Source organism: Carettochelys insculpta, chromosome 18 (assembly GCF_033958435.1).
Source record: "Carettochelys insculpta isolate YL-2023 chromosome 18, ASM3395843v1, whole genome shotgun sequence".
In the NCBI taxonomy this organism is placed as follows: Eukaryota; Metazoa; Chordata; order Testudines; family Carettochelyidae; genus Carettochelys; species Carettochelys insculpta.
Window position 1 is genome coordinate 16,052,314 of NC_134154.1, and position 20,657 is coordinate 16,072,970.

At 47.8% G+C, this 20,657-nt stretch overlaps 1 protein-coding gene across 1 annotated transcript in view; it reads left to right on the plus strand.

Moving 5' to 3' along the window:
• Positions 1 to 20,657, plus strand: part of GALNT9 (polypeptide N-acetylgalactosaminyltransferase 9) — a 299,274-nt gene that overhangs the window by 270,942 nt on the left and 7,675 nt on the right. Inside the window, exons 8-9 of the mRNA XM_075012730.1 lie at positions 2,757 to 2,894; positions 6,286 to 6,381. Coding sequence (XP_074868831.1) covers positions 2,757 to 2,894; positions 6,286 to 6,381 — 234 coding nt within the window. The remainder of the gene's footprint in view (positions 1 to 2,756; positions 2,895 to 6,285; positions 6,382 to 20,657) is intronic.

Genomic DNA, 20,657 nt, shown 5'->3' on the forward strand with positions numbered 1-20,657 from the left:
CTTTCGATGCAATTTTCTGCACTAAAACTATAAAGCTTTCAAAAAAAAAAAAGAACAGGTGCATTTGTTCTGGAGAACATAAACTGCCAAGATGCATGGTACATTAAAATTCACTTTCTATAAAAGAAAATGATAGATAAAATGTACATCATAAAAATAACCCTATTAGGTCTTTAAAAAAAGAGTTAGGGTGCCGTTGTTTCACAGCCCTGTTGCACTGGGGCATTAAAATGTAGCAATAAACAGGACTGGACTGTCATTGGTGATAGGAATAGATTGTATGGTTGTTAGAGAGGGAAAAGCCACCCTGCTTGATCAACAAGAGTTAGCTATCATATTCACATCACTATTAAGCATTGACTGTGTTGCACAATATTGCGAGCCAATAATCCTCACACTATGCCTATAGCTTACCTGAAACAAGTACAACAGGACAGGCAGCTGCAAAACACGCCTGCTTGTCACTAAAATTTATTTTTGGTTGAAATGGAATTGTGAAGGAGATGGAGATTGGTCTAATTGTAGCAGAATAGTGAGCACTCTTTGACAGTAAAACAAACAGTAACATTGCCAACGCCTACCGTATCAGTCCACAACATGCTAACCTTTCTGTCCTTGATCGCTGTTCTAAGCCACTCAGAGTCTGTAAATGGTTTGCCTTCTGGATAGAGGGTGATTGATTGATTGACACAAAAGAAAACAACGCTCCTATGAATCTGCAAATTTTTTTAACAAGACAAGAATCCATTATTCCAATGCACCAAAGATTTGGTTATGCCCTTTTTTGTAATCCTTTCCCTGCCAACTTCAGTGATCCAGGAATTTTATGTTTACCAATTAACCTTCTTCACATTGAATGATGTGTAACATCAGCTAGATCTATGTGGCTGAATTAATACACCATTGGAATTCCCATTCATTTGAATGGATGCCATATACAGACCAGTGACAAAATATGCATCAAGCAGCAGTGCACACAGCAAACTGTTTATGTGACAAATGGAAAAGCTGGGTGTTACTAAGTTGGTTTTTCTTTTGGTGTACTAAGAAAGCTCAAGCTCAGATACACTGCCTAACTGTAACCCGGTATTCAGTACTGTCTGTTCAAAACAGGGGGATCTTTCTGAAAGAAATATATAAGGTGCTTACAACTACACTAATGCAAAGCTCTTCACCTTCAGTTCACTGGACATTCATATAAACATTTGGACAGATCCTTGGGTGATATAAATCAGTGTAGCTCTAGTGAAGTCCTGCTTGCTGTCAAAGGAGGTCTGCTGATTTTCACCCACTGAAGATCTGGCTTTTATTTTGGATCACATGAGTTAATACTTCAACCTCAATATTGTGTTAAATTTTGTGTTCACATATATGCAAAAAATCTCAAAGGCAAGTTCCACCAGTGGGTGCCGAGTTTCATCATGTGTTACATCAAAACTCCACAAATCAGTTCTGATTCATGTGGACATGGAGACGAAGTGAAGAGTAATGATCCTTTTACAGGCCTGAGTTTTGGAAGGCTTAATCCTGATCCCATTTGAACTGATGTAACTCTGTAGAAGTCAGTCACTGGAGTACGGCAGTGTAAAACTGGTGTAATTTAGGATGTGTCTTCGTTATAGTGTAAGCCCAGGATTTGGGCTTGGGTTCAAACCTAAGAATCCTTCCTTATATACACAAATGGAATTCACATAGGGCTCAGACACAAGGCCCCAAAACCCTACAGGGGGAAAGAAGGTGTGAGCTTGAGTCAAACTGGGACCCAGAATTCATGCTGTTTCTTTGCAGCGTAGACACATCTCTGCTGGACTCTTGTTCTGGGAATGTAGCCAATGCTTGCCACATTCCTATGGGCTGACAGTCTTTGGCCTCTGCTCAGTCAGGATGGGTGGCCGGTGATGTTTTCCCACACTGCACCATGAGCAAAAGGCTCGAGCACGCCATTTTGGGACGGTGATTGGGCTCAGGGCTGCATAATGCAGCATAGATGCTGGAGCCTCAGGTTGGAACCCAGAGTTCAGTTTTTCCTGACCTGTGGTTATAAATGAATATAGATGCTCAGGCCCTTAATTAACAAACCCAGGGTATGCTCACTCAAATTCTACTAATCCTGGGCAGACATGGCAGTGTTAGACACACCTAGAGGGTATGTCTGCCCTGCAGCTTGCGTGTGATTTTCAGCTCATGTAGATGTGCCCACATTAGCTTTAAAACAGCAGTGAGGATGCAGTAGCATGTGCTTTAGAGCAGCATGCACAAGAAGAATCTACCCAGAGGGACTGAGCAGGCTTGTGCAGCCCATGGAGAAGCCTGTACTCACTGCCATGCCCTCCTTGCTACTTTCAGCAAGGTAGCATGGGTCCGTCTACACAAGCTGCATTTCACACTCCTGGCTGTAATGTAGACCTATGCCTTGATCAGCATTAGGCCCTGAATTTGTAACAAAATCTGTAAGCAGGACAGTTACATTAAAGTTTAATTGCAAACACTTAGCACTGCGCTGGTGACCATAATTTCCATTTTTAAAATTTTGTTTCTGTTTTGGTTTGTATTGGTCCCTTTATTTGTTTCTCATTTTCCAGCAAGGTTTCATTACTCATTATCATCTGTTGTACAGGTCAGCTGTACAATAAGTAGTTGCTTACAAAGGAAAAGACGAAACGTAACTTGCGAACAAACTCCAGATTGGTTTCATGTAAAGAAAACAGCTGGAAGTCAATATGATGGGATTTTTCTGCTGTATTCCTGCTTTTCAGAACCCAGGAGTTGACTTTGGAGATGTTTCAGAGAGAATAGCTCTACGACAGCGACTGCAGTGCCGAAGTTTTAAGTGGTACCTGGAGAACGTCTATCCTGAAATGAGGGTTTACAACAATACAATCACTTACGGAGAGGTGCTGTATGGCTTTAAAACTACATCATAACTGTATTAGAGCATTCTGTTTATCTTAGTTAGCGAGCATCATATGACATGGTACAATTGAATATTGTATTGATAGCAGCAACACAAATTTTCCCATACCTCTTTTTCATCCAGTCTCTAAAGCCTAGATTATAAGAAATGTTACACTTCCTACCAATGTTCCCTGGAAGCTGTGTACTTGAGTGGCTATCCAGGAGAGGCTGAAATGCTGCCCAAGTGATTAGCTGAGTGCACATAGCCAGCAACATGTGTTTCTACTGGTGGTGCATGTGCCTCGTTCACATAAAATTTATTCTGCACACGGATGGAAAATGTTAGAGGGAGCATTGCTTCCCACAGGAGTGCATTAGATTTAATCACTGTCATGAACAATGAGATGCACCCTCATGGTTTTCCTTTTGGTATATGACAGCATGGATAATGTAAATCCAAGGCAAGTTGTCCCACATGGGATGACGACCTGAACATCAACAAGAAGTCTGCAATCAAAGAAGCTGAGGCACTTAATCTAAGTTAAATGGAGCTAGTGCGGGGCAGTGTGGGCTCTCTTTTGGATGACACTTAGATTTTGCAGTGGAATACATTGACTGGCTACTGAGTGTTGAAATCCTACTGGCTGGAGGAAAACAGACAACCCCCTGAGAGCATGGGTGGAGACCACAGTTGGGTGAGTCTTGTGCTCAACACATGAGACTCAAAGTAGATAAAAACATCAGTTTGTTTGCATTTATCTTCTGCTTTTCCTCTTCTTCCCACTTTCACCTATAAACTAGTGCTGAATAAAGCCTTGCAAAATCTCACCCAATTTTTATAGACAGATCTATTTAAAGATTAATCCAAAAAATTCCAGGCTCCAGTTACATCAGAACTTTAGAGAGGCTTCGATCCATACATAAACTTTGTGGCTGACTCTTACGATTTATCGTGGACAAAAAAAAAAAACAGGATTCAAAATTGCCTGATGATTAGGAACACTTGATTGTGCATCTGTGGCAGAGGCTCGCCTCTAGGGGTTTTGCTGCTGTTTGTTTTAATAAACATAAAAATAGGTACTAGCATAGAATCCTATTGAAAAAAAAGACTGATACAATATGTGGGCTTGAAATGAGGCAAAGTTCTAATAACTTCACTGTTATGCAATTTAAAACAAAATCTGAAATTGTTTACTGAAGGTACAATCAGATCCTTAGGCAATGAGTTTTCATATGGTCGTTCTTTCCTTTGCTGTTTGATTGAGTTCATATAAAATAGGTCATTTGCTTTAGATATTCATGCAAAATGCACGTTTTCTTGGGTAGTATCACTTTGTATTGTAATATAACATTTAATAAATTCAACATTAGATATTAGTAACCATCAGGCCCAAGAAGGTTGTTAAATGAGAGGGGCATTGGCACAGTTGTGTCATGCCTATTACACCGAGTTTTCAGCAAGTCATTCACTATAACAAAATCTGCTTCCATTGAGTGGTCAGATAAAAGGTTCTTGCCTTAAAAAGAAAGCTTGGTAGTACAAATATCTTATTTATTAAAAAGTATTGAAATAAAGAGTCAAAGCCAGATACTTAGCAGATGACAATTGGTATAATTCCTCTGGAGTCTTGGGGCTGTGTTGAAATGTACTGTAGGTAAATAATGTATTGACACTAAGGACAACGTGTTATTAAATATTTTCCCTTCTGGTTATTTTCTTGGAGAAAAAGAGGTCACTCTAGTCTTTGGACATCATTGAGTGTTGGGAAGATAAATAAATTGAGTAGATGGATACAAAATTCACACTCTTCAAGGTGCCATGATAAAGTTGTCTTCATCTTCTTTAGCTTGTATAGTACCTTGGTCATAAAATAATCTTTAACTTCCTTGACTTAAACCCTTGTACTCTGAGTGGAGCATAAGTCATCTACAAATCTCCTCCACTTCACTCTGTCTCAGGACAGAACTTCTAGCTGACTCCAGGAGTACCCCAGTTATTGTCCTTTAAACTCAGTAGATCTTCTCCACATTGTCCGAGCTCTTCCTCTTTTGCGTTTTCCTTGTGGGCTCCATTTGACAGTTTGACGGGCTATACTTGATGATGGTTTTCTGAGAGTGTGGCCTAGCCATTCCCACTTTCTTCTCTTGATTTGAACATCAAGTGGTTTTTGTCCCGCTCTGTTCCAAAGCTCCTCATTTGTGACAAAGTCTTGCCATTTGATGTGGACGCCTGAAAATTTGCTCACCCTCTGAACTAAACATGACCTGATGGTTTCAAGGTGTTCAGTTAAAAGATTCCCCTTTAAAATCAGAATCTGTGTTTGTCATATATTCATATTAACCTGCACTTTCTGGTTCAAAATAGTTCCACAATGTGAGAGAAAGCTGTTTTCTAGCCTGGATAGGAAGGAAGAAACACCTGAAATCCCACCATATTTTCATCCTTAATTTTTCAGACTGATAAAGCCAGTGTAGGCTGGGAAAGTAGCCAGATTTCTAATTTATTCTATTATGTGAACCTAACCTTCGGACCTTTTTGAAATCCTCCAAGTACTAGTTATTATTGTGCTGTCTTATGACAATACATCCAATACAACACCCTACTCCCAAACTTTATTATATATGTTCCTAGTTCAAGTAAGGTTTATTACATATACATTTGATTTATATGCGTACTATACTAATAATGAAGGGCTCTACTGCCAGAAACACTCCAGTGTAGTTATGTATCAGAGGAGTAGCCATGTTAGTCTGTATCCACAAAAACAATGAGAGGTCCTGTGGCACCTTATAGACTAACAGAATTTTTGGAGCATAACCTTTTGTGGGCAAAAACCAACTTCAAGTGCATCGTGTGCATCTGATGAAGTGAGTCTTTGCCCACAAAAGCTTATGCTGCAAAAATTCTGTTAGTCTGTAAGATGCCACAGGACTTCTCCTTGCTTTTCCAGTGTAGTTAGTCATGCTTCAACATAGAGAACTACACTCTGCCTTTATTTACTCCATTGTTAATCTTGATTTACACAGATATAACGTGGAACAAAATTTGGCCCATGGCTTTTAGTGGATTATGATCTTTCTGCAAACACTGAAAATACAAATCTGGCCCAAGATGATAGTTTGGCAAGATTATACCACATTTTGAGAACACAATTCTGTTTATTCATACAGGAAATTCACTGTCAAGAGTCTCTATAAGTATCCAAGGAAAAGATTAATAGAGTGTCAGTGCTGGTGAATGAGAATGTTTTCCTCTCTGAAAGAAAAGTTGAATGTCTTCAGATACTGTTTGCTTTGATAATTGTAAAGCAGCAGCAATGGTTCAGTTGACTGGACTCATGTTATGGGTAATGGTGCCTGAAGCAATTGTTTTTTCTGTCCCCTTTGTAGGTACGTAACAGCAAAGCTAGTGGCTACTGTTTAGACCAGGGAGCAGAAGACGATGACAAAGCGATCCTCTATCCATGCCATGGAATGTCCTCCCAGGTACATTAACTTTTAAATTCTTGTTCCCCTTAAGTGATGGGAAGCCTTGGACCTATACAAAGAAACTTTCAAAGAGACAGAAAGTGATTGCATGGATATCGACAGAATGTGGGCTTTTGGCTTCCACTCATTTATGCTTTGAGTAACTAAGGATCTTATTTCTGCAGCAGCAGTGACTGAATTAAATCTGAGAAAACAAAGAAAACATTTGTACACAGACCTTGCATTGGGTTATTTAAAATTGGTTAAAAGCTCTCTTGGAGCAATTTTCTTAGTCTTAAGGTGCTTCAGAAGATACAGACTAGCATGGCTACTGCTCTGTGACTTGGAGCAATGCCTTAAGAGTAAGTACTTGGGGTAAATCCATGCATCAGACAAGCTAAACTGATGTAAGCCAGTTTTACATTTAAACATGTTCAAATGGGATTTTGAGGCCTTGTCATCAAATATCACATCACATATTTCCTGAAACTAATACAAATCCCTGTGTGCACAATATTATTTTCGTTTGTGTGTCTTATTTGAGGGTAGTTTAAACCTGCTTCTAATTGATTTAAACTACACCATAATGAGCCTGCTTTAAACCAGAATAAGATCGTCCACGCAGAATTTTGCTCAATTAAATCACTTTTAAAACCTACTGTTGTTTAAACTGGTGCCATTTTGTGTGGAGACTAGGCTTAGCAGAGGGAGCAGAGGGATTGCCAGCCTCACCAGGCCCCTAGGCAAAGCGGGGGTGGGGGGGCGTCCTGCTCTATACCCCCAGAAGGGGCAGGACCTTGGTCAGAAGGGGTGGGGCTGGGACAACCAGCCCTCAGCACCATTCAGACCATGACTTGGCCCCCAGACCTCAGCACTTCCTGGAGCATGCTTCGGCAGTGATTTCAAGAGCTTGGGGCTCTGGCTGCCACCACTGCTGATACTGTGCCACCTGCAAGCTCTGGGCCCTTTTGTATCACCAGGACCAGGGACAGTTGCCACTTTACCCCCTCTCCACCTCATTGGCAGGCCTGCTCAGATGCCTGCGAACCTATCAGTTAACTTCAGTGAGCTTTGAATCAGGCTCCAAGTAGTTAAATCAAGTATACACATGCTTGGAGTATTGGGTCCTTGGTTTCATTAGCCATAAGTAGTTAATCAATGTCAAACCTATGCATAAAAATCCTAGTTGATTGTTAAAATGATTTTTTTCCACTGGAGAGGGCAGCAGTTAAACTGTGTGACACATTTTGTGCATGAAGGAAAGCTAATGTGATGTGTGGTTTGGCCATTGTTATAAGCAGTCAAAACACTTCAGCTATTCCCATATCAACAAGTTGCACAAAGAAACCAGCTTTAGTCAGAAAGCACTTTTCACTGCTGAAAACTATTTTTTCGTATCACAAAATTGTCTTTTCTTCAGCTACCAAAGCCAGAGCCTGAATGAACAATGAATCCCTGAAAAGTTGGCCAGCATGAACATTGCAGAATGAGTCCCAGACCTTTTTGTGCATGCTTCCTACTTGAGTGGGTGTCATTCCACTAACCCCAGGTCATCTGGGCTACGTCTACACGTGCACCCTACATCGAAGTAGCTTATTTCGATGTTGCGACATCGAAATAGGCTATTTCGATGAATAACGTCTACACGTCCTCCAGGGCCGGCAACGTCGATGTTCAACTTCGACGTTGCGCAGCCCGACATCGAAATAGGCGCAGCGAGGGAACGTCTACACATCAAAGTAGCACACATCGAAATAGGGATGCCAGGCACAGCTGCAGACAGGGTCAACGGGCGGACTAGCGCTTCCGGGGCAACAGCTAGCCGCTCCCTTAAAGGGCCCCTCCCACATACACTCAGCCTGCACAGCACGCGGTCTGACGAGCCATATAGGCACACAGACCCCGAGCACCGCAGTCATGGACCCCCAGCAGCAGCAGCAGCAGCAGCAGCAGCAGCTAGAGGTCCACCCAGCCCTCCCGGCAGGAACAGGGCTTGCCCTGGCTCTTGTCATGTTGGGGGCAGCTGAGCACCTTCTTGCCCCAGGGGAGGACATGCCCCCAGGGCAGCAGGGCTCAGCCCCTACCCCTGCAGCACCCCGCTCCACCCCCCGCCTCACACGCCGGCGGCTGTGGAGCTACCCCACCAGCACCGACTGGTGGGAGTGCCTGGTGCTTGGGGAGTGGGACAACGACCACTGGGTCCGCCACTTCAGGATGACCCGACAGACATTCCTGGAGCTGTGCCAGTGGCTCACCCCCGCACTCAGGCACCGGGACACTGCCATGCGGCGTGCCCTCACGGTGCAGAAACGGGTCGGCATCACTGTCTGGAAGCTGGCCACTCCGGACAGCTACCGATCCGTGGGGCAGCAGTTTGGCGTCGGAAAGGCCACCGTCGGGGCTGTCTTCATGGAGGTAAGAGAACCCACGGGGGGGGCCAGGGCAGAGCAGGGGGGCCAGGGCAGGGCAGGGCAGGGTAGGGGAGCCAGGGCAGGGCAGGGCAGGGCAGAGCAGGGCAGGGGGGCCAGGGCAGGGCAGGGCAGGGTAGGGGAGCCAGGGCAGGGCAGAGCAGGGCAGGGGGGCCAGGGCAGGGCAGGGCAGGGTAGGGGAGCCAGGGCAGGGCAGGGCAGGGCAGGGCAGAGCAGGGCAGGGGGGCCAGGGCAGGGGAGCCAGGGCAGGGCAGAGCAGGGCAGGGGGGCCAGGGCAGGGCAGGGCAGGGCAGGGTAGGGGAGCCAGGGGAGGGCAGGGCAGGGCAGAGCAGGGCAGGGGGGCCAGGGCAGGGCCATGCACACCCTGCTCACCCCTCATTGGGGCTGTCCCATGTGCTTTCTCTGCAGGTCGTGCATGCCATCAACTCCATGCTCCTGCACAGGCTCGTGAGGCTGGGGGACCCACGTGCCACTGTCGCCGCCTTTGCCACCCTGGGCTTCCCCAACTGCTTCGGGGCTCTGGATGGGACTCACATCCCCATCCGCGCCCCGCACCACAGTGGAGGCCGATACCTCAACCGGAAGGGCTACCATTCAGTCGTCCTGCAGGCCTTGGTGGACAGCCGGGGACGGTTCCAGGACATTTACGTGGGCTGGCCTGGCAGCACCCACGACACCCGGGTGTTCCGGAACTCAGGCCTGTGCCGCCGGCTGGAGGTGGGGACCCACATCCCCCAGCGGGAGATCCCTCTGGGGGACACCACCATGCCCTTCTGCATCATCGCGGATGCGGCCTACCCCCTCCGGCCGTGGCTCATGCGCCCCTACACGGGCCACCTCTCCGCCAGCCAGGAGCGCTTCAACGAGCGCCTGAACCGTGCGCACCAGGTGGTGGAGCGCTCATTTGGCCGCCTCAAGGGACGATGGCGATGTCTCCTCACCCGCCTGGATGCCAGCCCCAACAACATCCCCCAGATTGTGGGTGCCTGCTGCGCCCTGCACAACCTCGTGGAGAGCAAGGGGGAGAGCTTTCTTCAGGGCTGGGCCGCCGAGGCCGGCAGGGCACACCTCCAGCCACCTGCTGCCCCCAGTCGGCAGGTGGACCCAGAGGGGACCCGGGTCCGGGAGGCCCTGCGGGCCCACTTCGACGACCAGGCCGCGGGGTGAACTCTGCCCAGGCCCCCTACTGCCCGCCCCTTCCTCCCCCACACTCCTGCCCCAACGCCCACACCACCATGGAGCACCCCACCGCCCCCCCCCACTTGTCCAGGAGAAATGACAGCACGAACTTGTGGGTGAACGTAAATGTTTTTTTTGTCCTCACGTTTGTTTTTTTTTTTAAATAAAAAAATATATATATGTGAAACAGAAACCAAAAAGGAGGGACAAACATTCAACAAAACCAAGATGGGCACAAATAAAACTATGTACAACAATAAAAATGAAAGCACTGTGCGCCATCAAAAGAAAAACAAAAAGCAGGGAGGAGAACGGGGAGAACTATGTACAGGGGGGGACGGGGCAAACAGGGGAAACACCCACACCACCCACCCAGTCCCCAAAGTCTGTCCAACAAGGGGGGGGGGGCCACGTCCCGGGCCCCTCGCCCCTACAGCCCAGCAGTGGGCGTGCCCGGCCGGGAGCTCCGGCGGGCCTGCAGTCTGGTGCGCGGCTGGGTGGGAGCGGGCTCCACCGGAAGGTAGCGGCGCCGGCGAGTCTCGGGTGGCTCCAGGGGTCCCTCGGTGCGGTGGCCCTCGCGGGGAGGTGGTGGGGCGACGGCGGACGGCCCGCGATGGCTGGAGCAGCCGGTGGTGGGGCTGCAGGAGCGGGCATGGCGGGCGGTGGCGCGGCCGGCGCGGCATGGGGGGCCAGGGAATCAATCAGCCGATTGATGGTATCCAGAAAGGCCCCCCATGCCTCTCTGCGCCAGGCCAGCGCCTGCTCCTGCGGCCGGAGGTGCTGCTCCGACACCTCCAGCTGCTGGCGGAGGATGACCAGCAGCTGGGGGTCTGTGGCCGCCGCCGGTAGCAGGCATGGGGTCCGCCGTCTGGCCCTCCGCGGGGCCGGTGGTTCCTCGGCCGAGGGGCTGCCCTGGAGCGAGGGTCCCGGAGGGGTCTCCGGGACGACCGATGCCTCGCCGGCGCTCTCTTCCAGTCCTTCGGATGGTGCAGGTGCAGGTGCAGGACACAGGAGAGGAGGGGGGAAAGAAGAATGGAGACAGGCGTTAGTGTGGGCCACGAGCCGTGGCCTTTGTCCCCCCCGCCCTGTGCTGCAGGTTCCCCATCCCCGTCCCCGGGAGATGCTGCTGTGATGGATGGGGTTCAGGGGTCCCCCTGCCCTGCAGCCCGTCCCCTGGTGGGAGCGACTCTCACTTCACCCTGCAGGGTCTGAGAGCAGGAGAGGTTTCTTAGGCCACAGATGGCCAGTTTCTGGCAGGAGTGACAGCACCAGCTGTCGGAAGAGACAGTCCTTCCAACCCGTCGTGGGGAGAAGACCCCAAGGGGGGCCCCTCTGGGATGCAGCTTTCCCCCTCCTCTGGCTGGCTGCCTACCAGCTCTCCCTTCCCCTAGCCTCTACCTGTGGCCCCCGCCCTCGCCCCCCAATTCCAAGCCAGCTCGGCTCCTCCCTCCTGTTTGTTCAGGGCAGAGGTGTCACCTGCCAGCTGTAGCGCCAGGATCCTCCTTTGGCCCTGGGAGCTCCTCGGCTCGGGTGGCTCATATGTAGCCTGAGTCTCCCTTTGGCACTCCCCCTACTCCATCGCATGCTGCTGCTGCGGGGTGTCCCACCCCCTCCGCCCGGGGGCCCCTCGAGGTTCCGCTCCCCCCTGGCCCGGGGATGGGGCATGGCACTGTCATGCAGGGTGGCGGGGGGCAGGGGCTGATGGCTGCAGTGGTGTGAGGGCCATGGCCCTGGTGTCCTTGGGGCCATGGTCATGTGAGCGTGTGGGGGGCCCTGGACACATCTCTGTTCCCCCCGCCCCTCAAGCCTCAGGGTGTCCACCAGAGAGGGGTACCTACCTGTGGGTCCGCTCCCACGGTCCGGAGATCCCCGGGGGTCGGAGGCCCTGCTGCTGCTCCGGGATGGCAGGAGGAGGATCTGCAGGCTGGAATCGGTGGAGGAGGAGCCCCCCTCCTCCTCCTCCTCCTCCCCCTGCCGCGATGTCCCGGGGATGGCCTCCGGGGGGGGCCCCCGGGGTGCGGGGCTTACCTCCGGGGCGGAGCCCGGCTGCAGGGCCTGCTCGGGCTGGTCAGCCAAGGTGTCAAGGGTGGCCGGAGGGGAGGAGGTGTGCCGGGCGCCCAGGATGTCCCTGAGCTCCCTGTAAAAGGGGCAAGTGACGGGGGCGGCCCCAGATCGGCTGGCCGCATCCCGGGCCCGGGCGTAACCCTGCCGCAGCGCCTTCACCTTACTGCGCACATGGTCCGGAGTGCGGGCAGGGTGACCCCGGGCAGCCAGGCCGTCGGCCAGCCGAGCGAACGCATCTGCGTTCCGCCTCTTGCTCCCCATTACCTGGAGCACCTCCTCCTCGCTCCAGAGCCCCAGCAGGTCCCGCAGCTCGGCCTCCGTCCAAGAGGGGCCCCGCTGCCGCTTCCCAGACTGCGTGGCCCTCTGGCTGCCCTGGCTGCTGTGGCTCCTCTTGGGGGGGGGGTCCCATGGGGGCGCTGGGGGGGCTGCTGGGCAGCCATGGCTGCTGACAGGAGCTGAGGGCTGTGCAGGCTCGCCACCGCGTGTGCAGGCAGGAGCCTGCACGTTGCCTCAGCCTCCTGCAGTCAGGGCGGGGGAGGGGCCCTTTAAGGGGCCGCTCCACGCGGCCACCAGTGAGCTGCGGGGCTGGAGAGAGCGTCTCTCAACCCCCCAGCTGATGGCCGCCATGGAGGACCCGTAAATTTCGACGTTGCGGGACGCGGATCGTCTACACTGTCCCTACTTCGACGTTCAACGTCGAAGTAGGGCGCTATTCCTATCTCCTCATGAGGTTAGTGACGTCGACGTCTCGGCTGCCTAATGTCGAAGTTAACTTCGAAATAGCGCCTGACGCGTGTAGACGTGACGGGCGCTATTTCGAAGTTAGTGCTGCTACTTCGAAGTAGCGTGCACGTGTAGACGCAGCTCTGGAGTACTCTAGTACTCTAGCAGGATCGCAACCTGCTGCTTTTTTCCTCCAGACCTGTTCAATATCAGCATGTGCCAACATGGTATTCCTCACTGGTGGGAGAATGTCCTTCAAAGGGGTCATATGGGTAACTGCCCATGCCAATTAAATAGTTTAGTCAATGAATTGTGGTGGTAGATTGTTTATTGTTTGCATTGCAGTAGTGCCTAAAGGTCCCGGTCAGAACTTCATTGTGATGCTATCTGTAAAAACACATAATGAGCCATATAATGAACAGAGATCTTAACTATCTTATGCATTACAAGGGCAATTTCTCCATCTTTGATATTTGCAGGAATGGGATGCATCCTACGTAATTTGCCTCATTAGCTTGTCTTATTTGTCCTTCCCTCACTATATAAACCCCGGATTCTTCTCTTATACTTCATTCATCTGAGGAAGTGGGTTTTTACCCATCACAACAATAAATGTGTTAGTCTCTAACAAAGCCACAGGAATGCTTATTGTAATCAGACATAGTTCCTACCCGGAACAGTTTACAATACAAACACACAATGGAGACAAAAGAAGTAGTTGTATTCCTGTTATCCAGATGAAGCACAGAGAGATTAAATGACTTTTCAGAAATCACACTTGAGTCTGTGACAGAGCTGGGAACTGAACCCTAATATCCTGAAACCCAGGAAAGTGATTTCACCGCTAGATCATCTTTTCAATGGAATAAGTTTGAGTGATGTCTTTTCATTAGAAGCTGGGTGAATAATTCATAGCTATTTGCAAGGCTATGTCCTTCTTTGATGTAAATATATTCAAAACTTTTTCCGCATTCTTGACCTAGATCCAGTGGCAACCCTAGCTGGTTTTGGTGGTAGAAGTGGGCCAAAGATATACATTTCAGTGGTCATTGTGTGTTTGATGTGCCATTAGAACAGATTGTTTTTGAATTGCATAGACCCATAGCATAACTATGCAGGGAGCTAGGAGACCCAAAGAGTCCTTCAACATAAATTTGTTTAAAGGTTAGACTAGACTTTATACTGTGGTGTTGTATTCTACACTATGCCTGTACATGTCACAGCTCAGGGCAACTACATCTCTGCCTCCTGTCAATGGTTCAGGGAGGGCAACCTACTCCCAGGCTTCCAACTCCTCAGCTGCTGCCTTTCTTGGATGGAGACCCATGTCTATCTTTCTGTTTTGACCAGTGTATTTCCAGTCTGCACAGTTTTCTGCCTTCACTTGTGTATTTCCAAGCAAGGAGAAACTGTCTAATGAGATCTGTTTGCTTTCTCCTCAGAGCCAGATAACTGAGTGATTGCTACTGATGTTAGCATGTAGAGTTTTCTAGACAAACTTACTTTATTACTAAGGTTAAAAGCACTACACAAAAAACACATTAAAACAATTAAATCACTTACACACATGCTAATAAGCTCGCCAGAGTTCATTTCCATTCTCTCATGGATGCTGCAAAGAACATTCCTTTAACACCCTTTCCTAGGGCCTTTCTTGAGGTCACAAGATCATCAGAGCTTCAGCGCAGAATAAGCACACAATCTTATGACATCTCAGCAGGCCAACTCCTTCCAGTCCTCTCGAAAGGATTGGGGTCCCCCCTGGACCAGGAGACATGTCCATTTGCTGGATCAGAAAGAAGTCCCCAAGTCACTAGACGTCTTTTCTTTTTTTTTTTAATCTTGGAGCATCCAGTTTGAACTCGTATATGCATGTCTCCCCAGGGCATAACTTCTAAAGGTTGCCTTTGGAGACAGAATTTGCATTCCCTTCACCTCAAGATATTTCATACGGAAATCTGCTTTGCACACATTGTTCCAGAAGGATCTTTGAACTTGGAAATCATACCTTCCGAGGATTGCATTAATAATGCGTTCCTCCTAAAGAAGATCTGTACAATCTCACAATAGTACATCAACATTTGAACATAAGAATAGGGTGACTATCCATCCCGCTTTTGGCAGGACAGCCTCATATGTCTGGTGCCAGAAAGGCATCCTGACTTATTTTAACGAAGGGGCTAATTACCCCGTATTCGGTCCCCTGTTGACACGTAGGCGCAGCTGCTGTCTGGAGAGCATGTGCTCACCAGCAGCTCCAGAGGGAGACAGTAGGGGGCCCTGCTGCCTCCTCCTTCCCTGCTCCCTGAGGTGTGGGAAAGCCAGGAGTCCAGCCTCCTTGCTCTAGCAAGGCAAGTGGAGAGTTCCTGGGCACAGCACAGCACCAGCCTGCAGGGACAGGGTTACCCCAGCCACTTTTTGTGTTTCTGCACTACCCGGCAGCCCCACAAGTTGCTCAGAGCTCAGGAAAACCAGTGCCCACCCCAACACAGAGTGAGGGCCACGTGCTGCCCACACATCCCTGAAGCCAGGGTGCCCAGGGCCTCGCACATGTGCCGGCTGGGGCTGGGGCCTTTCCCACGGGGGCAGCTGCAGGGTGCAACGTGCCAGGCCTGCCCCGCTCCGCCCCGCCCTGCCCCACACGTGGGCAGCTCCTGGCCCTGCCCTGGGCTCAGCACGCCGCCAAGCTGCCAGGCTCCCGGACGCCACCAGGAGTGCTCAAACCCACAAAGCCTGCAGGCTGGGCAGCACAGGCAGAAGCAGTGGAGATCCGAGATGGGCCGATGGGGTTGGGGCAGGGTACTCAGCTCTCCTCTAGGCTTTAGTGGGTCTGTGAAGTACTGGCAAATGCCCTAGCCTGCTGCAGGACTGCTCCTCCCTGGCAGGGCGGCACTGCCATGAGCTTCCCGGGAGCAGAGATGTGCCCCTGCCCCACTCATGCACTCTGGTCCCCCTGCAGGGTCCGGCCCCTGGAGCACACTGCGAGCACCTTCACCTGGCTGAGGTCTCTTGGCTTCTCCCAGCCCTTAGGGAGCAGCTGCCCACAGCCCCCTCCCTGCTGTGCTCCTGCCACCCAACACGACAGCTCCCCCCAGCCCCCTGCTGGTTGGACAGCAGGGGAGCCACCCCTCCCTGCATATCTCCCTGTCCTGTATTTGGGGTAGGGAGCTATGGTCACCCTACATAATAATGGCCATGCGGGTCAGACCAATGATTCATCTACCCTACTAGCAAGTGATCTGACAGTCATCAGTGCTAGATATTTCAGAGGGAATGAACAGAACAGGGCACTTATGGAGTGATCCTCCCCTTGTCATCCAGTTCCAGCTTCTGGCAGAGCATGGGATTGTGTCCCTGGCCATCTTCACTAATGCTCACTGATGAATCAATCCTCCATACATTTGTCTAATTCTTTTTGAACCCAAATATACTTTTCATGTTACAACATCCCCTGGCAACAAAGGCCACAGAATATGTGTTGTATGAAGCATTACTTCCCTAGGTTCACTTTCAGCAGCCACTTATTAATTTCTTCAGGTCTTGTGTTACTTGAAGAGACAAATAACATTTTTATTCACTTTCTCCACAGCAGTCATAGTTTTGAGAAACTCCATCAGTCATATCCCCTCTTAGTCATCTCTTCTACCTCCTGAACAGTTCCAGTCATTTTACTCTGTCCTCACATTGTAGCTGTTCTACACCCCTAATTTTTGTTGCTTTTCTGCATATTTCTTCCAAATCTGATATGTTATTTTTGAGATGGAGCAACCAGAAATGCACGCAGTGTTCAAGTTGTGAGCATACGATGGGTTTATATAGTGGCATTATGGGATTGTCTGTCTTATTATCTATCCCTTTTCTAATGGTTCCTAACACTGTTAGCTTTTTTGACTGCTACTCACAGTGACTCCAAGATCTTTGTCTTGAATAATGACTGCTAATAGTGACCCCATCATTTTGTATGTATACTTGGAGTTACATTTTCCAATATGAATTACTTTATCAATATCAAATCTCATAGGCCATTTTGTTATCCAGTTCCCAGTTTTATGGCATCCCTTTATAAGATTCCACACTCAACTTCAGACCTAGCTAGCTTGAGAAAATTTTGTATTGATGGCAAACCTTGCCATCTCAATGTTTACCTCTTTTCCAAGGTCATTATGAATATGTATGAATATGAAAATTACTGATCTAAGAATATTATTACCAAACAAAGTGAATAGGATATTAGCCACATGATTTTTTTTCCAATTTATGGGGGATACTTTCGCACACCTATTGACCTATAATAGTTATACCACAAAAATTTCTCCAAGTCCTAAATGAAAATGTGTGGCTTCATTGTAGGAGTTTAATTGAACAAAATCCAACCATTTTGTCCAACCTATAGTAATCAAAGAACTATGCAGTTCACTATGTGAATCCTTGTTCCGAAGATGTCAACTAAAGAAAATAATAGAACCGTTTCATTTGTTCTTATAATTGGGAGAGCCATTGCAAAATACTGAATATAGCTAATTAAGGCTAGAATGTACACCTCTTACACAAATTGTGTATCACTTGTTTACAGAAGTAGTCCTGTTGACTTAATTGAGCTTTGAAGTAGACCAGTAAGGCCATGATCAGGAAGGCACATAAGCTTCTAAGTGGATGCTTATGTGCATTACTGAATAGGGAAGGAGCATCAGAGGGGAGTCGAGTTAGTCTGTATCTTCAAAAATAACAGGAAGTCTCATGGCTCCTTATAGACTAACATATTTTGGAGCATAAGCGTTCACAGGCAAAGACCTGTTTCATCACATGCATGAGTGGGAGGTCCCACAGAAGGGTTTAACTATATGGGCTTATGGAAAGGAGAGAGTCCCAGTCAAGAGGAGGGCCAGAGTTGACAAGGTCAGTTCAGTCACCGAGGATGTGGCCCATTATCAGTTGCTAATATGGACGTGTAAACATCAAGAGAGGAGAAACTACTTTTGTAATTGGCCAGCCACTCCCAGCCTCTGTTCAATGGTTGGTTGTTGATGTCAACTTTGCAAATGAATTGCAGCTCTGCAGTTTCTCTTTGGAGTCTGTTTCTGAAGATTTTTTGTTGTAGGATGGCTACTTTTTAGTCTGTTACTGAGTGTCCAGGGAGATTAAAGTGTTCTCCCACAGGTTTTTGTACGTGAGCGTTCCTGATGTCTGATTTGTGTCCATTTATTCTTTTACGTAGAGAATGTCCAGTTTGGCCAATGTATATTACAGTGAACCATATGCTTAAAGTTGATGTGATTAGTGTCTAAGCACACATTTTAAACTAAGATCTTTATACATAAGTGCTTTTCTAATCAAATCTGGACCAGCCCCTATGTATATAACTTTTCATTATGAAAGTTTATACTTGTACTTCTCTTAATTTACTTTTTAAAAGAGCTTAGATATTATTTAAAACCAGGACTTCGGGTTTTTTTTCCTGTAATGTCATTTTAGTTTCTGTCAAAGCACCATCTAAATCAGACCTGCATTAATGAACAATCATTCATGCATTCATACATAAATAAAGTGTGACCTTATCACTGACTAAACAATTAATTGAAGTTCAGCCATTCATATTATTGGCTTGGAATCCTGACTTGCATATTACCACAGAAGCTTAACAAGATTTGCAAAATATGAATATTGTCTAGTGTGGTTAATTGCAAGCTGGTGACAGGTCAGATCTCATTACAGCAAAGTGGATTGGTTCTCGATTCAAATGCCAGATTGGCCATTCTTCAGGTGCTCTTTATGCGGTACTTGATTGACACTTTCAAATTTAAATGGAGTAGCCTTTTGTGAAGATAAAATAGAGGTGCTTAATTAAACACAAATGAGACTACCAGGAAGAGTCCATTTCGGTGAGAGGCTGCCAAGGTTCATACAGAGAATTCAGTCTCTAGCACCAGTTTCTTTTAACAAGAAGATCCCTGTTTAAAGTCCTCATAGAAGGTGTCTTTTACATCTCTACGATTCTACTGAGTGCCATTGGTGACGGAGGTCATGAGGGAAACGGTCCTGATTGTGATTTATTTTGCAGATAAAGCTTCAACTTGCTTGTGGGTGATCTTGATACTCTCATTTGGTACAATACACTTCACTCTCAAAAGAAAGGGAGCTGGGATGAGTCACAGTTGTGGTTTATAAATTTACTGTGGTTGAACAGTCATGATAAGCAGAATAGTCATTTCCCCATCTTCTGACTGGCTCTCAGGCTGCATATTTCTTAATCTTCAGTTAATGTCTCATGCCAGGTCTACACTAGACCTTAATGTCAATCGTAGATATGCTATTTCAACTATGGCAATTGCGTGGCTGGAATTGACATATCTACAGTTGACTTATCTGGGCATCCTCACTCAGGGGGTCGACGAGAGAAACTGTGACTTCAATTTCCCTTTCTCCTCATGAAAATGAGGAATACAGGGGTCAACTGTCAACCTCTGACAGTTTGATTTCACATGTCTCTGCTAGGCACATGAAATCGAATCCCAGAAGATTGACACTTACTTAGTCAATCTCCCAGGGAGTGTAGGTGTACCCTCAGATCATGGGAGCTAACAGATATGGGCAAGTGGGGAGAGGGACGGCTCCCCTCCTCTGCCCCTCATTCACACTTCATGCATACATTGCACCGGTTTAACTAAAATAGATTAAACTGATGCAAATACCTGTGTTGACACTTTTGGCACGAGTTACTCTGTCTTACCACTAGCTTAACTTATCAAGGAATTGACTCAAACTAAATCAATACAAGCCAGGTTTAAATCAAGTGAAGCTCTGTGGATATAGGGTTTTGCAGTAATTTAAACCCAATCTATGTAAAAAAACGCCTTAGTTAAAGTAGAGAGTCATTGCTGGACAAGAGATGAATGACAAGTACAAAACACATGGCATTAAGAAAAAAGCCGTCCTGTAGCATTGTAGCACTTTTTTTGTTTTGTGAAGATGCAGAGTAATATGGCTACTTCTCTGTGACTATTCACATGGCATAAGGTAAGAGTTTTTAGGGAACAAATAAGCATGGTAGGAATTTTCAACTGCTATGTCTGGTCTGCAAGTTTGGCATCTTATTTCAACACCCCTAGTGCTCATTGATTTGCATTGCCATCTAATGAACCGTTATTCTAGAACTGATTCCAAAGGAGAAGATGGGGCAATCAGGGGAAGACATGTTGTCTTGTAGGAGAATCATTCTAGGCTCTCCTATTCCTGGCTACCTTGGACTGAGAGCATTCCAGAATGACTGCCTGGTACACGGTTTATGTACAATCCCACATCAACTATCTGTGAGTAATGTCACAGTCTCAAAGCACTTTAGTGTCTATCACAAATTCCGTGATGTGGCCCTGATTATTATACAGTGTGTGAAGGAGGAAGGGGCTTTAATAAGAAGAAAAATGGCAGCTGGAGCCATCAAAGCAATTGCTCTTCCTCCCCTGCTCCACACCCTCAGGCACATACTCTTCCTCTACTGGTCATGAGATGAGTCACTGCCCGTGGGGAAGAGAGAACTCTCTTGGGATATAAATCAAGCAGAAAGAGGAGATCTCAGCATTTGGATTCCTGCAGCAATGTAGCTACACAAACAGAAGGAAAAGGAGCAAATGAAAAGCCTCACTTAAACTGTTGAATTGAAGGCAGATATTCAGCAAGTTACTTGACAGTGTTCTGATGTTCTAGGGTTGCATGCTGGGTGGTTCAGTCAGTTGTTTGGAACCCTGGATGGCTGAAACCATGATTTTCTTTTTGGCACCAGCATGTTGGTTCAGTTCTGCACAGATCCCTGTATTTATTCATCATTTCTTTATGCTTGTGGGTAGGCGGGAAGTTTCAGAATCTGAAGTGACCTTCTCTCTTGTTTGCAGGAGGGGGTTACAG